At 39.1% G+C, this 27,703-nt stretch overlaps 1 protein-coding gene across 2 annotated transcripts in view; it reads left to right on the top strand.

Moving 5' to 3' along the window:
• HOMER1 (homer scaffold protein 1) overlaps positions 1-27,703 on the top strand; it is a 128,461-nt gene that overhangs the window by 20,192 nt on the left and 80,566 nt on the right. For both annotated transcript variants that reach the window (XM_004613148.3, XM_055137743.1), the window contains exons 2-3: positions 20,987-21,143; positions 26,550-26,681. In XM_004613148.3, coding sequence (XP_004613205.1) covers positions 20,987-21,143; positions 26,550-26,681 — 289 coding nt within the window. The remainder of the gene's footprint in view (positions 1-20,986; positions 21,144-26,549; positions 26,682-27,703) is intronic.

Below are 27,703 nucleotides of genomic sequence, written 5' to 3'. Positions count from 1 at the left end.
TGACTAACTGGGCTGGACAGTTTGGTGCCAGAGACTGGTGGTAAAGGGCAGCACGGGACCCAGCAGTGCTGCAGGCCTCCAGGGCCATGTCTGGCAGTGCTGGAAGGTTGGCACGCAGAGCCGAGGATTGAGCTCAGGTCCTTGCACATGTAAGGTATGTGCCCCGACCCCTGAGCTGCCATCCCAGCCCTGTAATTTAGAGTTCTTTTAATTCCTTGAGGGATAAGGTCTATTATATATCGAGTATCTAACACAAAATGTTTAAAATATTAATGCTACTATTTTATTAATGCTAATAAAATGTTAGAATACATTTTAACCTAAATGTTAAAGTATATTATTTGACATTTATACATTTGAATACCACATGTGACATTTGCACAAGGGAAAGCATATTTCAAACCTTGTGGGAAAAAGGGAACAGAGATACAGAAACACCAGAAGTCAACTCTTTAACCCATTTCATAACCTATTTCATATCCTACTGCTTAGCTTAGGATGAAGCTGGGTTAGAGAAGAGAAACATATATGTTAAAATTTTATTAGTGTGGGGAGTGAGTAGTTTAAATAGCTGAATTTCTCCTTACTCTGTTTATATTGAAATTCCAAACCTACACGTCTATTTTAAGTCCCCTGCCTCTCTGGTTCATGGCTAAGAGTCTGTTAGATGGCCTGACCCTAATATAAGAATTAGTCTGTACTCTCAAGGAGCAGATGTGGGTTAGACGGTCAAGACCATCTAAGCCATGTCTTGATAGTCTAGACCATAGTCTAGATAGTCTTGACCATCTAACCAGATTCTCAGTCACAACCAGTGTTCTTTTACCTTTAACACAGATCTCCGAACTTATCAGGTTTCTTAGCCTGCAGAAAAGGGTGGCCATGGGAAAGGGAATGGACTCCTGGGAGTGAGGTACAAATAACAGCAAGAACACTGGTTGATACTGCAGATATTATGACCTTGCAATGGTAATGTGGATTAGAATTTGAGTGGATCCTAAAGACTTTTCACTCAGTTGATGACCCAGCCCTCAAGGAGCTTGTATTCTGAGCATGGAAGTGGGCCCTGTGATGAGTGTTTGCATGCTCTATCTTTCCGCATTCTCCTTTGGCCTGTATGCGTCTCTATATTTTAAATGTTTAAAATAGTTTTCTTTGGGGCTGGAGCAATAGCACAGGGTATTTGCCTTGCATGCGACCGACCCGGATTCGATTCCTAGCATCCCATATGGTCCTCCAAGCACCACCAGGAGTAATTCCTGAGTGCATGAGCCAGGAGTAACCCCTGTGCATCGCTGGGTATAACCCCAAAATACAAAACTAAACAAAAAAAGCTTTCTTGGAAATACTTGGGTGTTTTTCTGACAATTTCTCCCTTTTAATTGGGATTTTTAAACTAACTTTTAAGATTATTGGTATGATTAAATTTAAGTCTAATGTCTTACTTTCTTCTTCCTCTTATTTTCTTTTTTCCTTTCCCACTTCCGCCTCATGTTGGGGCAATTAAGGGTTTTTATGAATTTTTTTTTTACTATATTGAATCAGTTGCTATTCTTCTGCATTTTGAAGGAGGGGGCTCGCGTCTTTGGTGTATACCTCCTGGTGATACTTGGCCAAAACAGCTTTGCAGTTCAGTATTAGCACCAGAGTGGTGTTCTGGTCCTGTGGTGCCAGAGATTAGCAGAGCCATGCAGGCAGTACTGGGGGTAGGGGGGCCCACATCCTGTGATACCTGCGATTGCATCCTTGTACTCTCTTGTACACCGCTACTTTCTTTGTTTTAATAATCTTTTTCTTCTTCTTCTTGAGGAGTTTGGGCCACATATGGCAGTGGTCAGGGGCTATTCCTGGCTCTGTACTCAGGAGTGACCCCCAGCAGTGCTTGGGGGACCATATATAGTACTGGAGATTTGAACCAGGGTTGACCACATGCTAGGAAAATGATATACTGCCTGTACTATCTTCACTCCTCATTTTTAAAAATGATTCCTAAGAGTTTAGGATATATCATTTTAACATGTTTAAAGTCTTCTTTTTAGGTGATATTATATCATTTAGCATATAATAACTTTAAAATAGTATATTGTCATTGCCCCACCTTTCTGCTCTTATTTGGGGAGTAGGCATGGTGGACCACACCTGGTGACACCCGGGCTCTGGTTCTGGCTCTGCTCGGGTTGCTTCCAGTATTACTGAAGAGGTCATGTGGTGCCATGGTCTCCCATATGCAAAGCTTTGTGCTAGTCATATGTATTAGAAGTCCCTCCATCCCCCCACCCCCGCTATAAGGTCAACATATTGCTATCATATTTTTACTTAATTATCTTAAAAGATATTTTTAAAAATAAACTTATGTTTACCCCATATAGCTACTGTTTTGGGTTGGTGTTCTTCCTTTGATCATATTTAGATATAAATATATCCCTACCTAAATTATTTTCATTAGGTGTTGTCCCATAGTGTACTATCCATTGGTACTGAACTGAATTCTTTTAGTTGGGATGTGGCCTGAGAAAATTATTTCACTTTTTTTTTTTTCAGTGCCAGGGATCAAACCCAGGACTTCATATGTGTGAAGCATATGTTCTATTATTGAACCACAACCCCTGACTTTTATCTCTTCTTTTTTTTTTAAGTTAAAAATTCACATTATTTGAAAGTAAATATTGATCTTATAGTAGGGCATTTAGCCCATTCACAATGTTACCTATATCTAGTTTCAAGACTTTATTAAAAAAAAAAAATCACTCTAAATTTAATGAATTTTAAATTTAGGCTGTGAATTTTTTTCTTTTTGTAATGTGCTCTGTTGCCTTAAGGCTCTTTGAAATTTTTCTTCCGTGGTTTCAAGTCTCTTGGTATAGTTTTCTATATGTTTCTTTTTGCTTTGAATTTGTGAGCTTCTTAGTTCTTTAATTTTATAATGTCAAATTTAGAAGTTTTCAACTGTAATTTCTTCATATATATTTTCTGTTTGTCCCATCTTTGAGGACTTAATTGCATGAATAGCAGGCTGCCTAAAATTATTCCATACTAGTCATTAATACACTATTTTTTTTTCTCCTGGTGGTGCTGTGGACTGACATTATTCTGGAGTGTTCTAGGCTTGTACTTCTAGTACATCCTCTCTGTTGTACTATCTCCTGGTCCCTGATAGAATTTAAATTTAAATAAAGTTTAGAAAAAATTAAAGATGTAAATGATGGTGGGTTAATAGCTTTATAAACTGCATGAAAATTTGTATCTATTTTTATATTAACTGCTGTGTCTGCTGAAACTAATTTCCACAAAGTTTTGGTGACTTAAAACAGCACACATTTATTCTTAGTCTTTTATAGTTGCAGTTGTTAGTAGCTCAGTCACCGGAGTGAAATCAAGGCACCAGCAGAGCCATATTCTCCTTAGATGACTCTGGTCGAGAGTAGTTATCTTACCTTTCCAGATTCTGGAGCTGCATCCTTGTTTTCATGACTATGGCTTCTTCCTCCCTCTTCCAAACCAGCAATCTTGTATCTTACACCATTTCTTTCTCTTCTTTCTTCTCTCTCTCACATCACCATTTCTTCTCTCTTTCACACCATTTTTTCTCTCTCTCACATCACCCTCTTCTCACTTATTAGAACATTTGTGAATATATTTGGGACTCACCTAGATAGGCCAGAAGAATCTCACCATCTCAAGATTCTTAGGTTGGGGCTGGAGCAATAGCACAGCGGGTAGGGCATTTGCCTTGCACGCAGCTGACCCGGGTTTGATTCCCAGCATCCCATATGGTCCCCTGAGCACTGCCAGGAGTAATTCCTGAGTGCAGAGCCAGGAGTAACCCCTGTGCATTGCTGGGTGTGACCCAAAAAGCAAAAAAAAAAAAAATCAAGATCCTTAGGCTAATGCTATCCACAAAATCCTTGTTGTCAGATACCTTCCATAGGTGCTGACTTTAGGACTTAGATATTTTTGAGGGTTATGATTAAGTCTTCTGCTGTGTAAAGGAGCATACTACAGAACTTACTTTTCAGATGTTAGAATTTTAAAAATGCCATCCTACATTTAAAACAGTCTGTCAGTTTCTTGAAATAATCTGTCAGTCTACCCTTTTCTGACAACTCTGTAGTTTTATTAAGTAAATTATGTTTTTCCTCCAAAATATATTCACCTCACAAATACATAATTGTGAAGAGTCTCAGGAAAGACTTTAAGAGTGGCATTATTTAAAAATAATTAATAAGCACTTTCCAAAATAATTCATACAATTCATTTGTTTTTATAAACTTTTTTTTGTGGCATCATACTGTGAGTGGAGTGGAAGCGTGTGTGTAGAAATCTTATATGGGTTCTAAAATCTTGGAAGATATGTACAACTTCCTTGCAAGTATAACAAGTTAGAAAATTGCATTTGAAAAACTGACCTGAGGGTAGGAGAAATAGTATAGAAATTAAGGCACTTGCTTTGCATGTACTTGACTCTGGTTTGATCCATGATGTCATATATGGTCCCCAAGTACTACCAGGAGTGACTCCTGAGCACAGAGCTGGATGAAACCCTTAAGACTGCCATGTGAGACCCCCAAAACAAATAAATAAAAAGTGACTTAAAATAATCTTCCTGAAGCAGTTTCCTTACGTGAATATTATGTAATTACCTAGTATTAAATATAATGCTGAATTAAATTCTTATTTTTAATTCTATTTTATATTTTAAGTTGAACATATGTTAAAATATGTATTATATTTTGGATTGGAGTGATAGCACAGCGAGTAGGGCAATTGAACCCGGAGTACCGACTCGGGTTCAATTCCTCTGTCCCTCTCGGAGAGCCGGGCAAGCTACCGAGAGTATCTCGCCCACACAGCAGAGCCTGGCAAGCTATCTGTGGCATACTCGATATGCCAAAAACAGTAACAAGTCTCACAATGAAGGGGTTACTGTTGCCCGCTCAAGCAAATTGATGAGCAACGGGATGACAATGACAGTGATTATATTTTAATTATAAAATATTTTGTCATTAAAAAACCAAATAGAAATAGGAAAAACAAGGAAACCAGAAGGCTTTTTACACATATAAAGCTCCTGTTTCTTTTTAGAAATGCCACGTGCGATGAACTCTAACCAATGCCTGCGATAGTTGTTGGGACTGGAGAAATGGCTCGATGGATCAAGCGTATGCTTTGCATGCAGGAGACCTGGGCTTGATTCCTGTCACTACTTGGTCATCTGAGCACCTCTGGAATGGCACTTTGACACTGTGCTCGGAGTAGTTTCTGAGCACTGCTAAGTGTGGCCCCCAAATAAACAAAAAACAGCTCCCAGTTTCAAAGACCAGTGCTTTCACCTTGTACAGATATTGTTATTTTTATTATATTCTGTTACAGAACTGAAATAATTTCATCAAAACGGAAGTCTGAGTTTTCTTTTCTTGCAAAAGGAAAGCTCAGGGACCATAATAATTGGCATGACTAAAAAGTTTGGGTATTCTTCCAATCCATACTAACATACTAATGAAATACTATATTGCAAACTGTTTTTGGAATATGTATGAAAGGTACTGAAAAGCTTTCAGTAAATGAAAGCTTTTTTTTTTTCTGAAAATTGAAATAATCAGAAATTTGTTTTCTGACTATGTTTTAAATATGGGGAAGGTTTCATTTTTAGAGAATTTAGATTAGTTGACAGGTTCCATGTAGAAACACTTTTGATAATTCTGTCAAAGTATCTTAGGAAAAATGAATGCATAGTGAGAATAGGACAGTATTAGTTTTGTGAAGTGTTAGATAGTAGCTGGTAAATTCCCATTTATTTTGCATTCTTTATAGTCTAGCCATACTTAATTTTGGTATAATGATTTTTTATTAACATGATATAAAGTTTCCTGATTATATGAGTTGCTCATGTTGCTGTTTATTTAGTATGTTTGTTAACACACTCCAGTCATGGAGTGATAGCACATCGGGTAGGGTATTTGCTTTGCACTCGGGCAACCCGGATTTGATTCCTCGGGTCCTCTTGGAGAGCCCGGCAAAGTATCGAGAATATCCCGCCTGCACGAGAGAGCCTGGCAAGCTACCCATAGCATATTCAGTATGCCAAAAACAGTAACAAGTCTTACAATGGAGACGTTACTGGTGCCCGCTCCAGTAAATTGGTGAACAGTGGGACGACAGTGCTTCTACAGTTAACACACTCATTTTTCTTAAGGAATTAGTCTTTTTTTTTTCTTTAAGGTCTCAGAGCATTTAGTTAAGACTCTAGAATTTTATTTCACGTGATTAGAGACAGTTTTGACTGGGAAAGACCTAAGGGTCCATATTCTACTTTAAACTTCAGGGTATGACTCTTCTAGAATTGATGAGAACTGGTTCCCGAATGGTCACCGAAACTTGTGTGAAGTTCTGATATTACCCACTTACAAATATTGTGGAATGACTGTCAAAAGAAGACTTTGATAAAACTAATGTTTTCTGTTTGTCAGCTAACATTTGTCCAGCTATTCTTGTTTGGTTTTCAAACCATTGTCATCATCCTTGCTGTTAGCTGTAGAACCAGTTAGCAAACATTTTCTAGTTTTAGACAATTGATTTTCTTGGTTTTAGGGTTTTGTTTCTTTCTCTGTTTTTGGTGGGAGGGGGTGTGGGAGGTGGGGCAGGTTGGGGCTACACCCAGCAATGCTCAGAGGCTGTTCCTGACTTTGCTCAGGGTTGTGCTGGTTTGGGTAGTGGGGGTGGTGGGTGGGGGAGGAGGCAGGGACACATTTGTGGTGCTGGGAATCAAACCAAGGTTGTCAGCTGCATGCAAGGTAAGCATCTTACCTCTTGTAGATTTTTTTTCCAGCCCCAATAATTGATTTTCATGAGAATCGATATTTTTAGGGCCCTTACCATTCATTGCTCAACAAGCTGGACGCGTGCACACGTGTGGGAGGCACAGGTTTGATCTCCAGCACTGCTTGGCCTCCCAAGAATCAGGGAGAGCTACCCCGAGGCACCTTAGGGTGTGGCCCCCCAAACAAACAAAAAGTTGATGTCCCTTAAGAGAAATTTAGTGGTTTGTGATTTAGACCATTATAGGTTACTGGTTTCATAGAGTTGTAGGTGTTATTACATATCATAAGTAGAATTTTGAATAATTTTCGTGAAAAAGCTTGCATCTTTACAGATTTATAGGAAGTATTCTAGGGGCTAGAGAATTCTCAAATATATATTATCAAGATGAATCCATCATCACTTTGTCTGTATTTATTTTTTTTCCTTTTGTGGGGAGGAGGACCTCTCAAGCAGTGCTGGGGGGGGTGGGTCTAGAGCCATACCCAGTGATATGCAGCCAGTAAGACGTCAGTTAAGTGCTCAGCCCTGGCAGTGTAGTGCTGAGGATCATGTGGTACCAGGGATTGAATTTGGGGCCCTGAACACTCTAGGCATGCGCTGCAGCCATTTGAGCCATCCCCCAGCTCAAAATTATTACAAGATTGTATCTTTTCCTTCCTCCTTCTCATCCTCCCTCCCTCCCTCTCTCCCATACTTCCTCCCATCCTTCTTCCATACCCCCATCCTCCCTACCTTCTCCTTTGCCCCTTCCATCCCCTCTCTCCCTTTCTCCCTTCTTCTCTTCCTCCCTTTCTTTCCTTCCTTTTCTTTGTTCTTTCTATCCCTTTTTCGTTTGGGGACCTCACCTGGCTGTGCTCAGGGATCATTCCTGGCAGGGTTTGGGGGAATCATGTGTGGTGCCACCAGGTATCGAACCCAGGCTGACCACATATGAACCCAACACCTTACTCACCACTATACTGTCTTTCTAGTTCCTGTTTTTCTTTTTTAAATCTAAGGGTTAAAAAAAAAGTAACTTTATTAAAATATAAGGCCTCTATACAGTAAAGCTCGTAAATCTGGAGCTCAGTGAATATTTACATATTGATCTGTGTGGTCACCAAGTTAACATTCTGCTAGCTGAGCTTTTAAGTGTAAGCAGATACATTGCATTTCTGTTTGCTTTTTTCCCCTTTATTATAAGTAAAATACGTGTTCACTTAGAAAAGTAGATAAAAATGTTATTTGTAATTCCCTTAGCAAGTACTATTAATGTTACATCATAATTTTTGTAATAATTATTTTCTAAAATGCCAAAATATATACTAGGCATTTAAGTTTCTGGGGATACAGCAATAATCTAAAACAATAGAATTCTTGTTCTTGAGGAGGTAAGATGCTAATCAGGGTATAGGGAAAATATGGAAGTATTATTGCTGCCAGATGATGGTAAGTGCCAAAGGGAATCATAAAGAAGGGGGACCTGGGAGTCCTAAAGGAGAGACTGCCATTCTATAGAGAGTCACTAGGACCAGCCTCTGAGAAGGTAGTTTGAGCCATCACATGAAGGAGGCAAAAGAGGATGCAAGACAGATCTGAAGAGAAAGAGTATTTCAGGCAGGTGGGTGATGATTAACAAGTCTGAGAAACTGCAGGAAGGCAAGTATGGCTGGAGCAAAAGACAGCATCAGGTAAGGCTGGAGAGAGAGGGGCAGTCTTCCTCCTCCTGACTACACATGAACGGCAATGTGAAGGCTGGACTGCTCAGCCAGCGCTCTGGTCTAGGAAGGAGGCTGGGTGTCTCATGTGCAGCCAGGCTTGAGCTGTCTTGGCAGAAGGTCTTGCGATTACTTGAAGGACTTTCGCTTTTATTTTGAGTGAGATGGGAAGCCATGTCGAAGAATAATCCACTGGATATAGGTATTACCACTCTGGTTTTTGCCTTAGGGATCATCCTAGCAGTACTGACAGTTACTTCTGGCTCTGTGCTCAGTAACTTACTCCTAGCACTGCTCAGGAGGTCAGTTGTTGCTGAGGATTGAACTCAAGCTTCCTACATGCCTCTTGTATCCTCAGCTCACCGAGCTATCTCTCTGGCCCATCTCTTGGTGATGCTATTTTAAAACTCGATATTATGAAATTATCTGTACATAAAAAATATGGAAAGCACACGTTCCCTCCTGTATCACCATCATTCTGCCCACTTTAATAGCCATTGGCATTTTACCTTCCTTTCTTTTTCCTGCATATGTGAGGCATGCCGGGAGCCTGAGTTCAGTTCCTAGCACCACATGGTGACTTTCTCCTCTAATAGTTTGATGCTGCATTGGTTTACTGTGGTTTTTTTTGTTGGAAGAAGAGGCAGGACAATGGCTGAATTAAGTATATTCTCATCATTTTTCCCTTGCATAACAACGCAATTAAAAAAAAAACAAACATTAAATTGTAGGACCAGAGAAATAGCTTAAGAAGATGGACACGTGCTTTGCATGCAGTATGCTTGGATTCAGTCCCTGGCACCATATGGTTCTCTGGATACCACTTGGAGCCCAAGCATTAAGCTGGGAGTCGCCCCTGAACCACCACCTGCTGTGATTCATAAACAACTCTCTGCACAAAGCCCTCCAAACATCAAATTATAGTATATTGTCTCTGTTTTGTAAATATTTAATTTTACCGTGTCGGACATTATGTCACTATTTTACAGCTTTGTTTTTTAACATCTATGTAGGATTTTATTTTGGGGGTATACCATTATTTGATGTTGCATTATCATTATTGGACATTTTAATTGGCAACTGAAAACTAGAGATCACCTCCAGTAGTACTTGGGGGGCCTGAGGCCAGTTCTAGCAATATTTATCTTAATGGTCCAGATCCAATGGTGGTGGTACCCAGGAAGCACCAGGATTATCCCCTGGCAGTGCTGGGCATCAAACTGAGAGTCGCCTGTGCTATGACCGCTCTGCCACTTGAGCTATGTCCCACCCCCCAATTTACAAACTTTAAAATTGTGCAAACTGTCATTCTAGATCCTCATACCTATGTACCTGTGTGTGTCAGTGATTATTTTTTTAAGGTAAGTTTCTAGAGTGGAATTACTATGTCAAAGGATATGCACAAAAAATTTAAAGGTCTTTTGATATGCATTGTCAAAATGTTTTCTAAAAAATTTTATTTATGTTCCCACCAGCTATTTCTGAAAGTGTCAGATTTCCTTAAACTTTCATGAATATTGAATTCTGTCGTTTGAGAAAAGGTTTTCTATTTTGACAGGTAAAGAGTGGTAATTCATGGTTTTAATTTGCAATTTTTTGATTTTTAGTGAAATTGAATATCATTTCTGTTTTCATTTACAACTATGCTTATTCATAACTAATGCTAGTTGTGTTACTTAGATAAGTCATTTGGAACCTATGTTTTCACATTATGAAATGGGTGTTGTATACTTGCCTCATAGGAATTTCATGAACATTAAATAGAAGGATATTGTATTTCTGGATTTTTGAACATTTCGATCATGATCTTACAGTTAAAAAAATACATCTTACATTGTAACAAACATATCTAAGTAGGTAGCCTAAAGGAGTAATATATTTATTACTTCCAAGGAGTAATATATTTATATATGCCCTTAGCAATTGTTATATACTCAGTGTTTTATATTCTCATTTTTAAATGCCTATTGTTAAACATTAAATTGTTCACTGACCTCATGGTTATGATTTAATTGTTGGAAATCCTACTATAAACTCTGGAGTTATTGTATCTTGTTAGGTAGATTTTCTGGGGCAGCCGCCAGCCCACGGTGAGGTGAGGCCCCGCCACCCTCCCACCAGGCTGCAGAAATGAAGGCAAGAAGCCGGAGTGTTGGATGACAGGATTAGGAACCTCTCCTAGGAGAGAGCCCTAGTATCTATAGTGGTTATCAGTGGTTTCAGTATCTATAGTGGTTATCAGTGGTTTCAGTATCTGTAGTGGTTATCTCTTCCAGGTACATCAGAACTCAGTTTCTCTTGTACTCTATTAAAATTTACTTTTAGAAAAACCAAATAGGAAAAGGACCTCATGTCTAGCTTGTCTTTCTACATCAAAATGTTTTGGTCAGCAAAATTGTTAAATGCCTTAACTGTTTGGAAATGTTTTTGTGGGGGTCAGAGAGATGAGGTAGCTCAGTGGCTGAGCATACATCCTTTCCATATCAGAGCTCTGGGTTTGAACTCTGGTACCACATGATCTACTGAGCAATGCCAGGAGGGACCCTGAGGTATGTCGCATTGGAGTAAAACCACCACATTATTGCAAGGATTATATAAAAGCAAATCCTGGAATTAGAACATGACATCTGACAAAAGAGTTTTGTTTATAATTATTACTTGAAAACTGGACATAAAAGGAAAACATATCACATTCAGGTATATTTGTTACAGCTCTTTAATGGTCAAAGGCAACAGAACCTGAGAACTGGTCTACAGAACTGAGCTTACCAGGGAGGGGGCAGGGATGAGGGGAGGGGCCATGTGACATTGGTGGAGGGAAGCGGACACTATGGAGGGTGTGGGGTTGGGACATTAGGCACATAAAACCCTATTATTAACAGTATTGTAAATCATGGGGCCTTAAATAGTACAGCCACTTAATATATATTAAAAAATAAAAAAAGAAGCCTAGTATTTAGAGAACCTGTGAGAGCCTGAAGCAGCCATACCAAAATACCAGATGCGGCTCATTGGAAAATTTATAATTATACTACTTCTGAGGTCCACTCAGAAAGGAGTTAGATAGATGTAGCTTATCTAGCTGTTGTGATAGAATTATTAGCTGTGACAAGAGATAACTTGGCCAGGTTACAGTAGAGTCACTTTGGAGCCAAGAGATGTACAGAGGTTAGGGTGTGTGCCTTGTATACCCAGCAGTGCTCTGGACTTACTCCTGGCTCTATGCTGAGAGCTCATTGTGGCCAACGCTCAGGGGACCATGTGCACGGTTGGGGATTGAGCTGGGACCAATCGTGTGCCATAACCCTTGTAACTATCTCTCTGGGCCTACATCTTTCTTCACTGATGCCCAAGGTGTGAAAGTACTTAATCTGAGTATCGCTGTCACTGTCACTGTCATCCCATTGCTCATCGATTTGTTCGAGCGGGCACCAGTAACGTCTCTCATTGAGAGACTTATTGTTACTGTTTTGGCATATCCAATACGCACGGGTGGCTTGCCAGGCTCTGCCGCTCGGGCTCGATACTCTCAGTAGCTTGCCGGGCTCTCCGAGAGGGGCGAAGGAATCGAACTTGGGTTGGCCATATGAAAGGCGAACGCCCAACCGCTCCTGTATTTAAGTTGTTTCATGCTTCACTTGGTTAGCAAGTGACTTGAATATTAATAAGATTGAGTTCTTGGTTTATACTAGTCATGTGTTTGATTTATGGGAAACCACACCTAGCAGTGCTCCTCGAAAGGGCAGCTCTCAGTGGTGCCAGGGTTTGAATCTGGGGCTCCCACATGCAGAGCGTGAGTTCCAGTCCTCTTGACTATGACATGCTCAATAGCTACATGCATAGTTGCTTCCCTTGGCTAGTGCAGTTCAGATTAGTCTGGGCTTTGACACAGTAGTTAAAATAAATGGTCTACTTATGTATAAAAAGTGGGACTAAGTTCAAATTACTGAGTTTCAGTTTTTTAAAATATGCTTGCTATGTTTTTGGTTCATCACTAGATGGAGTTCTTGCAGTACAGCACCATGTCGGGGAGTATTAGAATAATCTTTGCTTTTCTCAAAGTAAACAGGTTTTTTTTTTTTCTTTCGATTTTTGTGCCACACCCGGCAATACTCAGGGGTTACTCCTGGCTCTGAGCTCATTTCTGGTGGGATCGAGGGATCATATGGGATGCTGGGGATGGAACCTGGTTTGGCCTTGTGCAAGGCAAGTGGTTTACCACTTTACCAAGGCAAGTGGTACTATCTATTCAGACCCCCAAAGTAACCAGTTTTTGAAAAAGAATATTTGAAATGTATAAACTGTCAGTTATGAAACATGGCATAGCAATAAGAATATTTAGTTGCTAATGTGCAGTCCTGGTTTTTTACTAGCATCAAACATGGTTTTTCCACATTTGTGTGGAGGATTAAAAGGGGAGGAGTTAAACTGCTTCCCTGATGATTCAGTAGAATTACAATGATTATCTTTTGTAAGATGGTTCTTTTCAGGAAATTCCAGGGCTTGAGTTCCAGCTTGTCTGAAGACATGCTAACTGCCTCACAGTGTCGCTGAAAGCAAATTCTTCAGACATGACTTAAGAAGTTAATGGCCATTATTACTGTTTACCCACTCCTTATCTTATCCTTGCCCATGTTTTAAGAAGTATTGTTCAACTACTTTCTCCACTTCAGACTTTAAAAACCTTGCTGAAATTTTGTCTTGCTGTGTATTTACTTCTAATTAAAGAGGGCATTTTCACTGGGAAGTGAAAATCATCTTTTGCACATCAGGTTCAGTGCCACAGTTAGGCATATTTGGATTTCGGGTCTTTTCCTACTTTCTGTTTCTTCCTCCTTATGGGATAATAGGAACTCTCTAATGCCAAGTACTATTAAGTCAGTGATTATGATCGTCCTAGTTATTAAAACTTACCTATTTTTTGGCACTCGTCAAAAAATAACTTCCAAACCATTTTTTCCCTTAGCTTCAGTTGTTACAAAATACTGTTTAAGAAAATCTGTTAGGGGGGCTGGAGCAATAACACCTCGGTAGGGCATTTGCCTTGTACGCGGCCGACCCGGGTTCAATTCCCAGCATCCCATATGGTCCCCTGAGCAGCGCCAGGAGTAATTCCTGAGTGCATGAGTCAGGAGTAACCCCTGTGCAACGCCGGGTGTGACCCAAAAAGCAGAAAAAAAAAATCTGTTAGGACCTGATTGAAGTTAAAAAAAATTAGCACAACTTCAAATTTTATAAAGACAAGAACTAGCTCCCTATCTTCCTTATTCCTTCATCTAGTCCCATCCTTCAGAGATAGCTATTTTCTAAAATAGCAATTTTTATTTCTCTTGGTAGTTGTTCCATATCTCTGATATGTTTAATGTGTTTTTGTACTATTTTTGATTAAAATCTTTGGCTACTAAATCCTTAGTAGAATGCCAACTGATCATGCATTCTTTCTTCCCACACATCTCAGTGAAGTTGATCTTACAGATTTTTCTGTTTCTTCATTTGTGTTTCAGGGGTATAGGTAGGGGACATACCCAGCAGTGTTCAGGAACTATTCCCAGCTCAGTGCTCAGGGTCCCAGGTGATCTGGGGATGAACCAGGTCTCTCCTGCATGTAAAGCAGGCACTCCAGCCCTGAGCTAAGCCATCTCTCGTCCTCTGCTTCTTCCATTTTAAATAGTATCTGCCAAATTGATGTACTCAGGTTTTGTGCATTGTGTGTATACTCTGGGGTTTTATTATTAAATTAATGAATAACCCTGTGTAGGGAACCAGAAGTTCTGGAATACCATGAATCACGTTTTATGGGAGGATGCTTTATTGCAGAGTTTATTTCATGTAGACTTTTCAGTTATCATTTGTGCAACCTTTTAAGTTAAAATTGCTGGAAAGAATTGGGAAACTTTTTAAAAAATCATATTAGAAGTCCTAATTGACTTGATTCAGTGACATAATTAAGGGACTTTCAATTATTTTTATTCTTCATCTATTATTCTCAACATTCCAGTATCTGTTTTGTTCTCAGGCTAGCTACTCTCACAGATAGATGCCTTTTTCAGGTCCAAAGATCACTGGAAACATCTCATTTTATGTGTATATCTCCCTGAATGCACCCAGAATCTTTCAGCCATCCTTCCCTTCTCATTGAGCAGAATGGCCTCAGAGATCCATTCTTAAACTGACTTCTTTTATTATTTTTTTATTAAATTTTTATCAAATCACTGTGAGATGCACAGTAACAAAGTTGTTTGTAATTGGGTTGCAGTCATACAATGTTCCAACACCTATCATCCCTTTTCCAGTGTATGTTTCCCTCCACCAGAGTCCCCAGTTTCCCTCCTGCTGCCCCGCTCATCCCATCATCCCAGCCTGCCCCCATGGCAGGCACTTTTCCATTCTTCTCCTCTCTCTCTCTCCCTCTGTCTCTCTCTCCTTCCCTCCCTCCCTATTTCTTCTCTCTCTTATCTCCTCTCCAGTCCCCCTCCTCTGGCCATTATGTTTGCAATACCAGTACTGGAAGTTATCATGTTTGTCCCTTTACCTACTTTCAGCAGTCAGTTCTTGTCCAGAGTGATAGTTTCCAACTATCATTGTTGTAGAGTAAGGACCACTAACGATAAACTGACTTCTGGCCAGAAGAATGAAATTGCTTGTTATTATTTGAGCAAAGCTCTCAGTTAGATGGACGAGGGTAGAACATCATACAGTATCTGAAGTGAGGTAGAGGGAAAGAGGAGGAATAATTGTTGGTAGTTTGCCAACAACATAAGTTTTAGACCTTGGTGGAAAATATCCACCTTATTTTTTATACTTCTGTCAGTCACTGAAAAAAAAAAAAGACTAGAAAGTCACAGTAGTTTGAAACTGTGATTTCTTATACTTTTGCTAAAGTATTTAATTATACTTAAAGATCTAAAAAGTATATATCAATAAAATGCCCATTGTTCTTGATTGCATTTCAGTCATAACGTTCCAACACTCGTTCCTCCACCAGTGTACATTTCCCACCACCAATGTCCCCAGTTTCCCTTGCCTCTTGGCATGTACTTTTTATTTTGCTTTAGTTTTTTTGGAGTGGGGTGTAGTAGGGGTTGAGGGTTGGGCTTTTGGGCCACACTGGACTCTGTATTGAGGAATTACTCCTAGAAGTACTCGGGAGACCATATGGAATGCTGGGATTTGAATCCAGGTTGATCACATGTAAGGCAAGTGCCATACCTGTTATACTATCTCTCTATACCCTGCTTTAGTTTTGTGATTCTCATTTCATATTAGACATCTGAGAGTTAAATGTAATAGTTCATTATATCTACTCTAATGAGTTTGAATAAGCTTTATTTTAAAACTACCATCCTGACTTTTTATTGCATTTCTCTCAGGGTTATTTTATATTTACATATTTTTCAATTTGTCACATCCATATTGTATTTTAGAGTTCATCACTGTAACTTTGTTACTATTCATCTATCAACTAACTGCAACTGAAATTATTTTGTGAACCAATTGGAAGATACTCCAGTAAAGCTTTTCTTACAGCAGTAAGGGCATTTGGTCTACTTACAGTCCTGATTATTGGTGTGGGAGATTGTACAGTAGATGGTTCTCTAAGGAAGTGTGTGTGCATTTAGTTTTTTTCCTGGAGCTACTTTTAGCTGTTTTATTCCAAAATCTTGTTGATTTTTAGATTAATACTTAATTTTTTAGAATTTCTTTGAGTACTGGTAGCAAATAACTATATACGATATAAAACTGTAGCATTACTAAATAAGGCCTCCATTTTATATGTGTTTTTTCTGTGTACATTTTCTTATTTACTTCTGTTTTCTGAGCCACACAGTGGTGTTGCTCCGAACTTACTTCTGGCTCTGCACTTACGGGTCACTCCTGGCAAACTCAGGGATCGTATATGGTGCTAGGCACTGAACCAGGTGTGACTGTACAAGGCAAGCTTCCTACTTGCTGTGCTGTTGTTCTGGTCCTCTGTGCATTTTCTAGTGACTAATGTTAATAAAGATTGAAGACTACGTGGACCAGCTTTCAGTGAGAAATTTACCTCAAAGTTTATCTTGCTTCTCATATTATATTTATAAATATAAATCCATGGAAATGTTAATGTGGCACATGAAAAAAAATGGGGTCATATTTTCAATTGCTCGTTCACAGTTAAATGAGTATCTTTGGACTTCTCAGAACCTTTTGTATGAATTATGCATTAGAAATACTTCAGAGTGGGTCATAGCTTTTTGGAGTATTTAAACATGGAACACTCATATCTTGTGTTCCATGGAATGTATTTTGGGGAATGTGAGCATTTTATGTGTATGATATTTGTATGAATTGTTGTAAAAGTGTGTCTGGCTTTTATGGGTGCTATCTAGTTTATTTGAAAAAGTATTAACTTTTTTTTTTAACAGTTTACTACCTGGCACAATCAATTTGAAATGCTTTACAGATCTTTTAAGAAAGTAAGAGCTTTGGGGCTGGAGCGATAGCACAGCGGGTAGGGCATTTGCCTTGCATGTGGTCGACCCAGGTACGATTCCCAGCATCCCATATGTCCCCTGAGCACTGCCAAGAGTGATTCCTGAGTGCAGAGCCAGAAGTAACCCCTAAGCATCGCCAGGTGTGATCCAAAAAGAAAAAAAAAAAAGTAACAGTTTTACGATTTCAGGTATAGCTCTTTGATGCTGCCTCTGTAACTTTTCTCTAAAATGAAATTTATCTACTTTTTTTTTTTAAGCATCTTTAACAGATGAGAGATGAAATCTCTTGATTTTCTAAAATTTCACTTCAGCCTGGTTTTCTTTACTGGGCTATAAAACTAATGTTAAATTCTTTTCACAGCTGCTTTGCATTCAAAACCTAAAATTGACCTGAATCAAGCTGATACTCTGTTACTCCATTCACTCTTCCTATCTCAGATGTCCCTTTTGGTTTCTCATCCTGACCATTGGCACTATCTTTTTTGTTTTTATTCACTCAAACCAGAAACCCAGGAGACTCAAAGCCCTACTTCATCTCCTTCATTAGGATTTCTCAACCATGACACCATTGACATTTATGGCTGGATAACTCTTTGTTTTGGAAGGTTGGCCCGTCGCATTGCAAATGTGTAGCAACATCCCTGGCTTCTAGCCAGCAGATGCCAATTACTAACTCCCTCAGTTATGAGTATTATATTTCCAGCCTTTGTGAAATGTCCCCGAGGGAACAGATCATCCCTTAGAGCCAGTGCTCTGCATTCAGTCTATTAATGTTATTGATTTGACTTTCTAGATTGACCTTTATCCTCCTCACAATGTTTCCTACTTCCTAACCTCCTATGTCTTTTTATGTCTTTTTTTATTAATTGTATTTGGGATTTGTCCCCAAAATGTTATGTCCAAAACCCATAGTTTTTGGGGTTATGCTCAGTGCTCAGGGGCTGCACCAGCTGGGCCACTGGTGGTGGTCTGAGGACCATGCAGTGCTAAAGGATTGAACCTGGGCCTCTTTCGTGCAAACCATGTGTTGTGTTCCAGCCCACTGAGTTATATCTCTCGCTCTTAGGATTCTTTAGTAAAAGTCTGACTAGCCCCCAATATTGTTTCCTTTTGATGTACCACCTTCAGGGCTGCCAAATCCATGGTTCTAGATTGCAGTGCTCTTCCTGAAATGAATGTCTCAGAAGCTTTGTGGTGCTCTTGACGAACTGATAATCTCTTTCCCTCCTCAATCTTAGGAGAATGAGGATTTGTACAAATATTTTACAAAATTTGCTTGTAAAATAGCAAATTCAGAAGGGAATTAAATCGAGTTAATCATGCACTTAAATAAATTGCATGAATTAGTATGATGTGGATTTATTTACTAAATTTCAGGAATTTTCTTTGGGGAATCTGTCAAATCTGTCAATTGGTCATGTAAGACTTGTAGACTCAATATAATTTTCTTAACTATTTTAGCTTGTTTTTTTTGTTTGTTTGATTTGGGGTCATATCTGGCTGTGCTGGGGACTACTTCCAACTATCCAACTAGGTGCATGTAGGGACCCATCTGTGTCTTGCTCATTTTCTACTTTCTTTTACTCTTTTTCAAAATTTAACTTGGTGTGTGTGTGTGTGTGTGTGTGTGTGTGTGTGTGTGTGTGTGTGTATTTTGGGGCCACACTTAGGGGTTGTTTCTGGCTCTGCTCAAGAATGATGGTGTTTTAGTTGTGGGATCATATGCTTACTAGGTTCAAACCAGGATTGACTGTATTGCCTTATCCTCTATAGCCCTTAATTTTTAATTCTTTAAAATTTAAAAATTAAGTTTGAACATAGAATTACACCAGCTAAGATTATCTTTAAGACCTTGAGCTTTTAGGAAAGAAAAGTTTGTAAATAAAAGGAATAAGCTTTTTTTTTTTTCTTTTTGGGTCACACCTAGCAATGCACAGGGGTTGCTCCTGGCTCTGCACTCAGGAATTACTCCTGGCAGTGCGAGGGGGACCATATGGGATGTTGGGAATTGAACCTGGGTCGGCTGCATGCAATGCAAAAGCCCTCCCCGCTGTGATATCACTCCAGCCCCAGAAATAAATAAGCTTTATTTGATCTAAATGGAAGCCTAGAAAATGATGATTTCCAAATATTTTTTACCCAGAATTTGTAAACTATATATAATACTCTTATTGTATACATTTTGTTTTTGTAGGCTACAAAATATCAGTAATGATTTTATTTTACATATGTGTTCTTTAATAGCTTTGGGACATGAAAGTATACCTCTAAAATTTTTCTACTACCTTTAAGGACTCTAATTGAGCTAAGTAAAAGATCCTGTGGTGGTTAGCTGTTTTGTTTTCAATATAGTAGAGATGATATTGAATGTAAATTTTCTCACTAAATAATTTTATTATTGCTGGAATAATATAGTTTCAAATAGGTAAAAGCTGAGGTTGGAGCGATAGTATAGTTGGTAGGGCATTTGACTTTCATGCAGCTGACCCCGATTCAATCCCCCACACCTCTGTCCCTTGAACACAGTACCAGGAGTAAGTCTTGAGCACAACTGGGCTTGGTTCCAAAATCAAAAACAAAACAAGTAGCTAAAAGTTTATGAATTTTCTGACTTCCCTGTGTTGTGGTGGTTGGGGATTGCACACTCATTTGGTTGTGGCCCTCATCAGGGCATGGGGATGGGGGGAGGGAAAGCTGGAGGCAGGGTTACTTACTTCCTAGTTGCAGTGCTGCTGTGGTTGCACTCTTGACTGCATTTTTCATAGTTTTAGTTGTGTTGCTTGCTGGCGATTGCACACTCTAGCTGTTGTGCTTGCACACACCTGGCTGTGATGTGTCAGGGATTATATATTCTCTTGCAGTGCTAAGGCTCCCAGGTGGTATTTACTGGGGCCATGTGAGTGACACCAGGGACAATCTCACTCTTGCAAGCTTGGCATTTTTGCTTCTGAGTTATTCCCAGGCTCCAAAATGGACTTTGAATAAAAACATGCAGCCTGGGCCAAAGTTACCTACACAGGTAGAGTGCTTGCCTTTCACCCCAGGACTCCATATGGTCCCTTGAGCACTGCCGGAAATGATCCTTAAGCACAGAGCCAGGGGTAAGTGCTTAGCACTGCCAGGTTTGTCCAAATACCAAATCAAAATAAAACTTGTAACCTAATGAGTACAAAATACGTAATACTTGCATTTTAACAGTGCACACTTGATTCTCACTTTTTTTTTGTGGTGCTTATGTGTATATAGGCACCACAAACATTGAATTAATAACTATTGAACCATTTTTCCTAAGGGAAGTATGGGGTTAGATTCCTATGAGCATTTATTAGCCAGTTAGTACAAAGTCTGTTTTATGTGTTTCTGTTTGAAGATGTTTTGTTTAATGTACATTGTTGATGATTACTATTGAATTAGGGCAAATATTGTAACTCATTCCTGAACCAAACTTATAAGTAACATATTTGCATTGAACCCTGTGCTCCTGCAAGTAAAATATGCACTCCAACCCTTTGAACTGTCTCCCCAGTCCTTGGGTTCCATTTTAAACAGTATAAGCACCAATAAAAAATACCCCAAAACTATGCAAAAAATAGACTAAATAGACAGGAAAAAGAGTACTTCTTTATAGTATGAGAGCTGAAACAAGACTGCAGAGCATTGATTTTGTTAGCTTTAGAGAGAAACAGGCATACCAGGTAAAATTTTTTTTTTTGTACTGCGAGGGACCAAAAATGGACTATAACTATTGTTGGTTACAAGTAAATGTGAGTTGAATAGGTAAATTGACCAAAAACAGGCTTCTCAAATGACTATCAACTGCTAGTTTCAAAGAAACTTGTGCCCAAATACTTTGCATATTCTCATTTGAAAGTAAGATCCTCTTACTTTCAGAGACCTTTGACTTTGGGATATGTGACATCTCCTTCCAGTTTTCATGTTCTGTTGTCCAGTAAAGTTAGCTACTTTCACTCCATCGTTTTATTTTCTATTTTACAGGGAACAACCCATCTTCAGCACCCGAGCTCATGTCTTCCAGATTGACCCAAACACAAAGAAGAACTGGGTACCCACCAGCAAGCATGCTGTTACTGTGTCTTATTTCTATGACAGCACAAGAAATGTGTATCGGATAATAAGTTTAGATGGCTCAAAGGTAAATTTATGACAAAAAAATTTTATACTTTGCTTTTTCCCCAGATAACATTTTAGTTTTATGTTGATAATTTTTTTCTTCATTAAAATGAAATATTTTTTGAGACTTTTTTTTTTTGATAATTCAAACAAATGGTCAAGTGCAACAGAACCTGAGAACTGGTCTACAAAACTGAGCTTACCATGGTGGGAGATAGGTTGTGGGGAAGGAACACTGCTGATTCTCATTATTCTCACTCAGTTTCTAAGGATCAGGTGAAATTAACTGCAGAAACACTTAGCTCAGTACCTTCCAAATGTATGCATGAAACCCACTTATTAACAGTATTGTAAATAAGTATGCCTAATTTTAAAGAAAAGAATAATTCTTACACAGTAATATTTTCCATTAGTTTATTTGGATTTAGTTCCTGATTTATGTCTAGCGACCATAGAAAATATTCTATAAACTTGAAGTTTAGTTTATTCGTTATATGTTTATTGCATTTATCTGTTGTATGTCAGGCCCTTTGCTAGTTGCTAGGAATATGGTAGTAAATGAAATGAGCACGCTTTCTATCATATATTCTAGTACTGATCTAAAATTTTTCTCAGATAAACTTATGTAGACTAGTGGGCAATTTAAAATCTCTTAAGTTTGTGGACTGGAGTGATAGCACAGCAGGTAGGGCATTTGTTTACCTTGCACGAGGCCGACCCAGGTTCGAATCCCAGCATCCCATATGGTCCCCTGAGCACTTCCAGGGGTAATTCCTGCGTGCATGAGCAGGATCCCTGTGCATCGCTGGGTGTGACTCAAAAAGGAAATAAATAAATAAAATAAAATCTCTTAAGTTTGTGAATGTCTCTTAAGACAGTTTGTTTCTGTCACTATTAAATCTGACACCCTGCGTTTTGTGAAGCAGCTATGGACAAGATTTTAGTTTTAATTAATTAATTTTATTTTTTGAGAAACAAAGAGCACAAAATGACTGGGTTCAGATCTCAGTTCACATGTACTAAGTTTTGGACTCTGGGCACATTACTTCTCCAAGCCTCATTGTTCTCACTTAGTTCATAAGGATTAAATGAATTAATAACTGCCGAAACACTTAACTCAGTATCTTACAGATAGAATATCCTTCAAAAGAAGGCAAATTTTTATTTTTTCTTAAGTGAATTTTTGAATAACATGTATAAAGAAATAGCAAACACCAGATTCTGGGTTTGAACTGGGCAAAAAGAGGAGGTGAGGCTCCATTTTCCTTCAATTTCCTAAAACCACAAGGCCTTTCTGCACCCAGAATTTTTAGCAGTTTGGTGTAGGGGTTAAGAGCTAGACTATTTTGTTGAATTTTTGGTTTATTGTTACTATCATAGGTTCTAGGGTAAAATACTTAAGTGTCTTTATGTTTCATCTTTATTATCTGTAAGAAAGAACTAGTAAAAAAAAAATACCTGTGACATAACCTGGTGGGGTTGTTGTGAAGAATTAAATTAAGTCAGCTTGATATATATGTACTCACTATAAAATAAGTGCTATTATTACTTTTATTGGGCTGGAGTGATAGCACAGCAGGTAGGGCGTTTGGCTTGCATGCGGTCGACCTGGGTTCGATTCTTCCACCCCTCTCGGAGAGCCTGGCAAACTACCGACAGTCTCTTGCCCGCACGGCAGAGCCTGGCAAGGTACCTGTGGCATATTCGATATGCCAAAAACAGTAACAGGTCTCACAATGGAGACGTTACTGGTGCCCACTTGAGCAAATCGATAAGCAATGGGATGACAGTGATAACAGTGACAGTGATTACTTTTATTGATATTATTAGGTTCTTCTTTACTGGTTTGGAAAGAATGAAATTCTATTAATATATTGTATAATTTTCAGTTTGCCCTTTGCTCTTTCCTTAATGCATTCCTTAACTAGATATTGGGGGCCATATATAGTAACCCCAGGGGCCATTTATCTATAAATAAGACTTGAGCTATTTTATGTGATTAACATATTTATTTGAATAATTGATCCTCTTTGCATTTTTGCCTGAAGGATTTTAAATGGCTTGGGATTTTTTTTTATCTCTGATTTCTGTGGGTTTGTTTGTTTTGTATTTGGGCTAGGTGCTCAAGACTTAGTCCTGGCTCTGTCTCAGGGATCACTCCTAGTGACCCAGGGAGACAATGTGTGATGATGGGACTTGAACCCAGGTGGACCACATGCAAGGCAAGCACCCTACCTGCTGTACTATCACTCTCATCTGTATGATATTTTAATGTAGACTAATTTTATTTTGTAACTGTTTAGTGAAAGTTCCAGATACTATTATAATCTCCGAGTGTAGAATGTCAATTTATTTATTTTCCCTTACTGGAACCTTCAGTCTTCAATAATCTGTTCTCCCTTAGCCCAGCCTAAACCACAGATAAATTCAGTATTTCAGAGATGAGGTGTTAGGAGGCTTCTAAGTAGTGTTTAGGGCCCTGGGACACATCCTAGTGTAACTTGATAATGGGCTGAATGGTTCAGTGCTGTATCACTGTATTACTTCATCCCATTGATCATTGATTTGCTCAAGCGGGTGCCAGTAACATCTCCATTTGTCCTAGCCCTGAGATTTTATCAGCCTCTCTTTACTCGTTCTTCCCAGCGGTGCCGCATTGGAGGCTCTTTCAGTGTAAGGGGCATGAGACCCATCATTGTTACTGTATTTGGCATATCTATCCTCTGTTGTGGAGTTATATTTTCTATCACATTTTCTATCTTCCAGTTACTTTTCTAAACCTTTGCTGGTTTATTTGGTGTGACTAAAGCAGGTGTTTTTTTCCTCCTCTTCCCAGTTCATGCTGTTGTATAGCTTTGATTAGAAAGTGTCAGTTTGTTCATTTACCGTGCATGCAAAGTCTGCTTAAAGGTTTTCTAACCATGCTGCAGAGACACCAGCCTGGCCAAGGCCAGGATCAGGACATTATGTGACCATTGATGATATAGCTTTTCACCTCTTTCCTTGCTAGGTCAAGATTTGGCAAGGGGCTGAGAGATATTTCTTTGAAAGAATTAAAGTTTTTCTTTAAAGTAGATTTGTAATAGCTTTCTATTAAAAAGAATTTTAATAAATACATTTTTTCTGTTTTTTTCTTTTTTGTTTTTTAATTAGTGAGTCACAGTGAGGGTACAGTTACAGATTCACACATTTTCGTGCTTGTTTTTCCCTCTTGCAATGTTTAAGAGCCCATCCCTCCACCAGTGTCCATTCTCCGCCACCAATGAACCCAGTATCCCTCCCACCCCCCAGTCCCATCCTCCCCACCCCACTCCGCCTCTGTGGCGGGGCATTCCAATTTGATATCTCTCTTTCCTTTTGGGTGTTGTGGTTTGAAATAGGGTTATTGAGTGGTCATCCTGTTCAGTGTCTAGTCTACTTTCAGCATGCATCTCCCTTCCCGAGCAGGATCTCCAATCACATATTACTTGGTGTTCCCCTCTCTATCTGGGATGACTTTCCCCCAGCGTGTGAGGCCAGCTTCTAAGCTATGGAGCCAACCTCTTGGAGTAAATACATTTTTTAATTGTGGAATTGATCACTCATTTTTTTTTTCTTTTTGGGTCACACCCAGCGATGTTCAGGCGTTATTCCTGGCTCTTCACTCAGGAATTACTCCTGGCTGTGATCAGGGAACCATATGGGATGCTGGGAATCGAACCTGGGTCAGCCACGTGCAAGGCAAACTCCCTATCCACTGTGCTATTACTCCAGCCCCTAATCACTCATTGTTTTAAAGTTTTTTCTATAGTGATTAAGAACCAAGTGCAGAGGTAAAAATTACTCAGAATGGGGTTTAAAATGATGCTCTTAAAATTTAAAACCCTAGGCCAGAGCTATAGCTCAAAGGTCTGGAGCACGTGCTTTGCATATGAAAGCACTTGGGTTTTATTCCTGGCACTACAGAGTCCTTTGAGTACCACTGGGAGTGACACCTAAACATTGAGCAATGAGTATCTCCTAGCCACTGCTAGTTGTGACCCCCAAACAAAACCTCCCCTTTCCAAAGCTTAAGTTAATATGAAATAACTAAAGTAGATCAGTGACCAACAGAATGTGGTCTTGTTATTTTACATGCTCAAAACATTATTGATAGGTTATAACATAGTTTGAGAATATCAGCATGTAAAATTGCTCCTCTCCTTGCAAATACTCAGTTCCTAGCCCAGATGTCCCCTCCCAAGACACTACATCTTAAGCAGTATCTGCTGGTCCTTGGTTTTTTTTGTCTTCCAGTCTCTATCACAGCCTGGTCTCATGGTCTTCCCAGCACTTAGACTCTCTGTCATTACTTTGGGCGGTTATTTATCTGCTTGTCCATTGACCAACTCTCCTAGCTCTAGAATCTAGTTCACAATTGCTTTGCTTTCATCATTATATCTCAAGTTTCTAGAATTGTGCTTAATAAATGTCACAGGTATTAAAATATTGAATAAGTGAGTGATTTATTTCCACTTGTTAATAAGTTATTCTCTACTTAATCTTTGATTTCATGACAGCCCCTCGAGTTAGAACAGTTATTCCTGCCTCTCGAAAGACATGCTATGAATGTGGGCTGCAAAAAAAAAGCAGGTTTTGAAGTGAAGGAGGTATATATACATAAAAAATTTTTCAGTGGTAAAAGTATTTGATTGAGGAAAGGCTTTCATATAACAATAGCACATCTGCGAGATGTCCGTGAGATAAAATAGGGGCTGCTTTTACTGATTGAGTAGGACAAGAGTCACGCATTCATTGCAACTTAATCAATATGTGCATGGCTCACAAATGGTCACATTTATATTGTTGTTCACATGGTAAATAGATTTATCTTTGTTCTAAAAAATTATTGATTTTCATTCCACAAGTAATTGCATATGGATTTGATAGCATTGATTCTTTATCATTGTCAAAATTATTTTTTGGAGGAAGGATGTTCAGGAGGCCCGGGGCACCTCCTGGCAGTTCTTGGCTAGGTCAGCCTGGTTAGCGATTCAGTTCGAGGGCCTGAGAATGTGGTGCTCGGGTTCCGCCAGGCCACTCTGGATGGGGTGCGGGGAGCTCATCCAGCAGTGCTTGGGCACCTGGAGGGCCGCACCCAACCACGTTCAGGGGACCCTGTGGTGCCAGGGATCAAACCAGGTTAGCCACCAGCAATGCTGCACTTTAACCCCTGAACTCTCTCTCTGGCCACTAACCACATGTTTGTTACACTATTCAAACTATATTTATAGTTCTGTTAACTACTGTATTTCCATATCGCCACTTGTAATGTTCGGAACCCTCTGTAACTATCTATTTATATTATGGCTCATTAGGAATCCTAGATTTTTATGTAGCCAGAAGATCCTGTGTTCAAATATCTGTTGCTAATTTGGGGGTAGCTACTCATACTTATTTTATTTTGCAGGCAATAATTAATAGCACCATCACCCCAAACATGACATTTACAAAAACATCTCAAAAGTTTGGCCAGTGGGCCGATAGTCGGGCCAACACAGTTTATGGACTTGGATTCTCCTCTGAGCATCACCTTTCAAAAGTAAGTTAAATCATATGTTCTAAGTGGAAATCCTCATCGTCAGGTGAAGTAGCTTAAGTATGTATTAGCAAATGGAGAATATAAAATATAGAATTAATTTGTTTAATAATCTCAGAATACATATGGTGACTTTTAGGAAATAAGTGAGAAATCATGTAACCATTGCCAATTTAAGCATTATTTTACACAATAAAATCATTTGCCTTTGTTTGAGAATGGGTTTTATGGATGACAGAATATAAGATAAGAAATAAAAGAGTGGGAGGGGCCAGAGTGATCGTACAGCAGGTAGGGTACTTGCCTTGCAGCAGGTTCCATCCTTAGCACCCCATATGGTCCCCTGAGCTTGCTAGGAGTGATCTCTGAGCCCAGAGCCAGGAGAGTGATTCCTGAGCACAGAGTCAGGAGTAAACCCTGAGAACAGCCAGGTGTAGCCCAAATTCAAGACAAAAAAAAAACCAAATAAAACAACAAAAAAGTTAAAAGGTGGGCATGTCAAATATTATTCCTAGGGGTGCATAGGTGAAGTCTCATAAATTTCACACCTGGTCAGTCTTTAGGCCCGGTGGGAAGGGGGGCAGGGGAAATAGGTTGGGAGGGTGGGGTTCAACCCTGTTTGAAAAAGGTTGAGAAACTGGTCTATAGGAAAGGTAGACCAGAGTTTCTTCTGAATTGTGAAAACTCAAGTTTGTAGTAATACAGATTTCGACTTTCTGACAATGACAGAGGAATATATAGTTACTGTATTTAGGGAAATTGGTACTTTGGTGAGAATTACTCTGAGCTCCTGATGCAGAATGGAGTGAAATCCAATACACATTGTAAATTCTTAAAATATACTAACCAAATGAAAAGCCAATGAAAGAACATACACAGGCCAAATACATGAATTGCCCTAGCACCTTAAGTTCTTGTGGATGTCACACAGAAAGACTATATAAAATCTGGCTCATGAAACCAAGATGATCAGGAAATTGGTATTAATTTGATACGCTCTTTTGTTTCAGTTTTCAATTTTTGGG

Source organism: Sorex araneus, chromosome 1 (genome assembly GCF_027595985.1).
Source record: "Sorex araneus isolate mSorAra2 chromosome 1, mSorAra2.pri, whole genome shotgun sequence".
In the NCBI taxonomy this organism is placed as follows: domain Eukaryota; kingdom Metazoa; phylum Chordata; class Mammalia; order Eulipotyphla; family Soricidae; genus Sorex; species Sorex araneus.
Note: the sequence above shows the minus strand (reverse complement) of the source record. Positions and strands in the feature narration are given on the sequence as shown.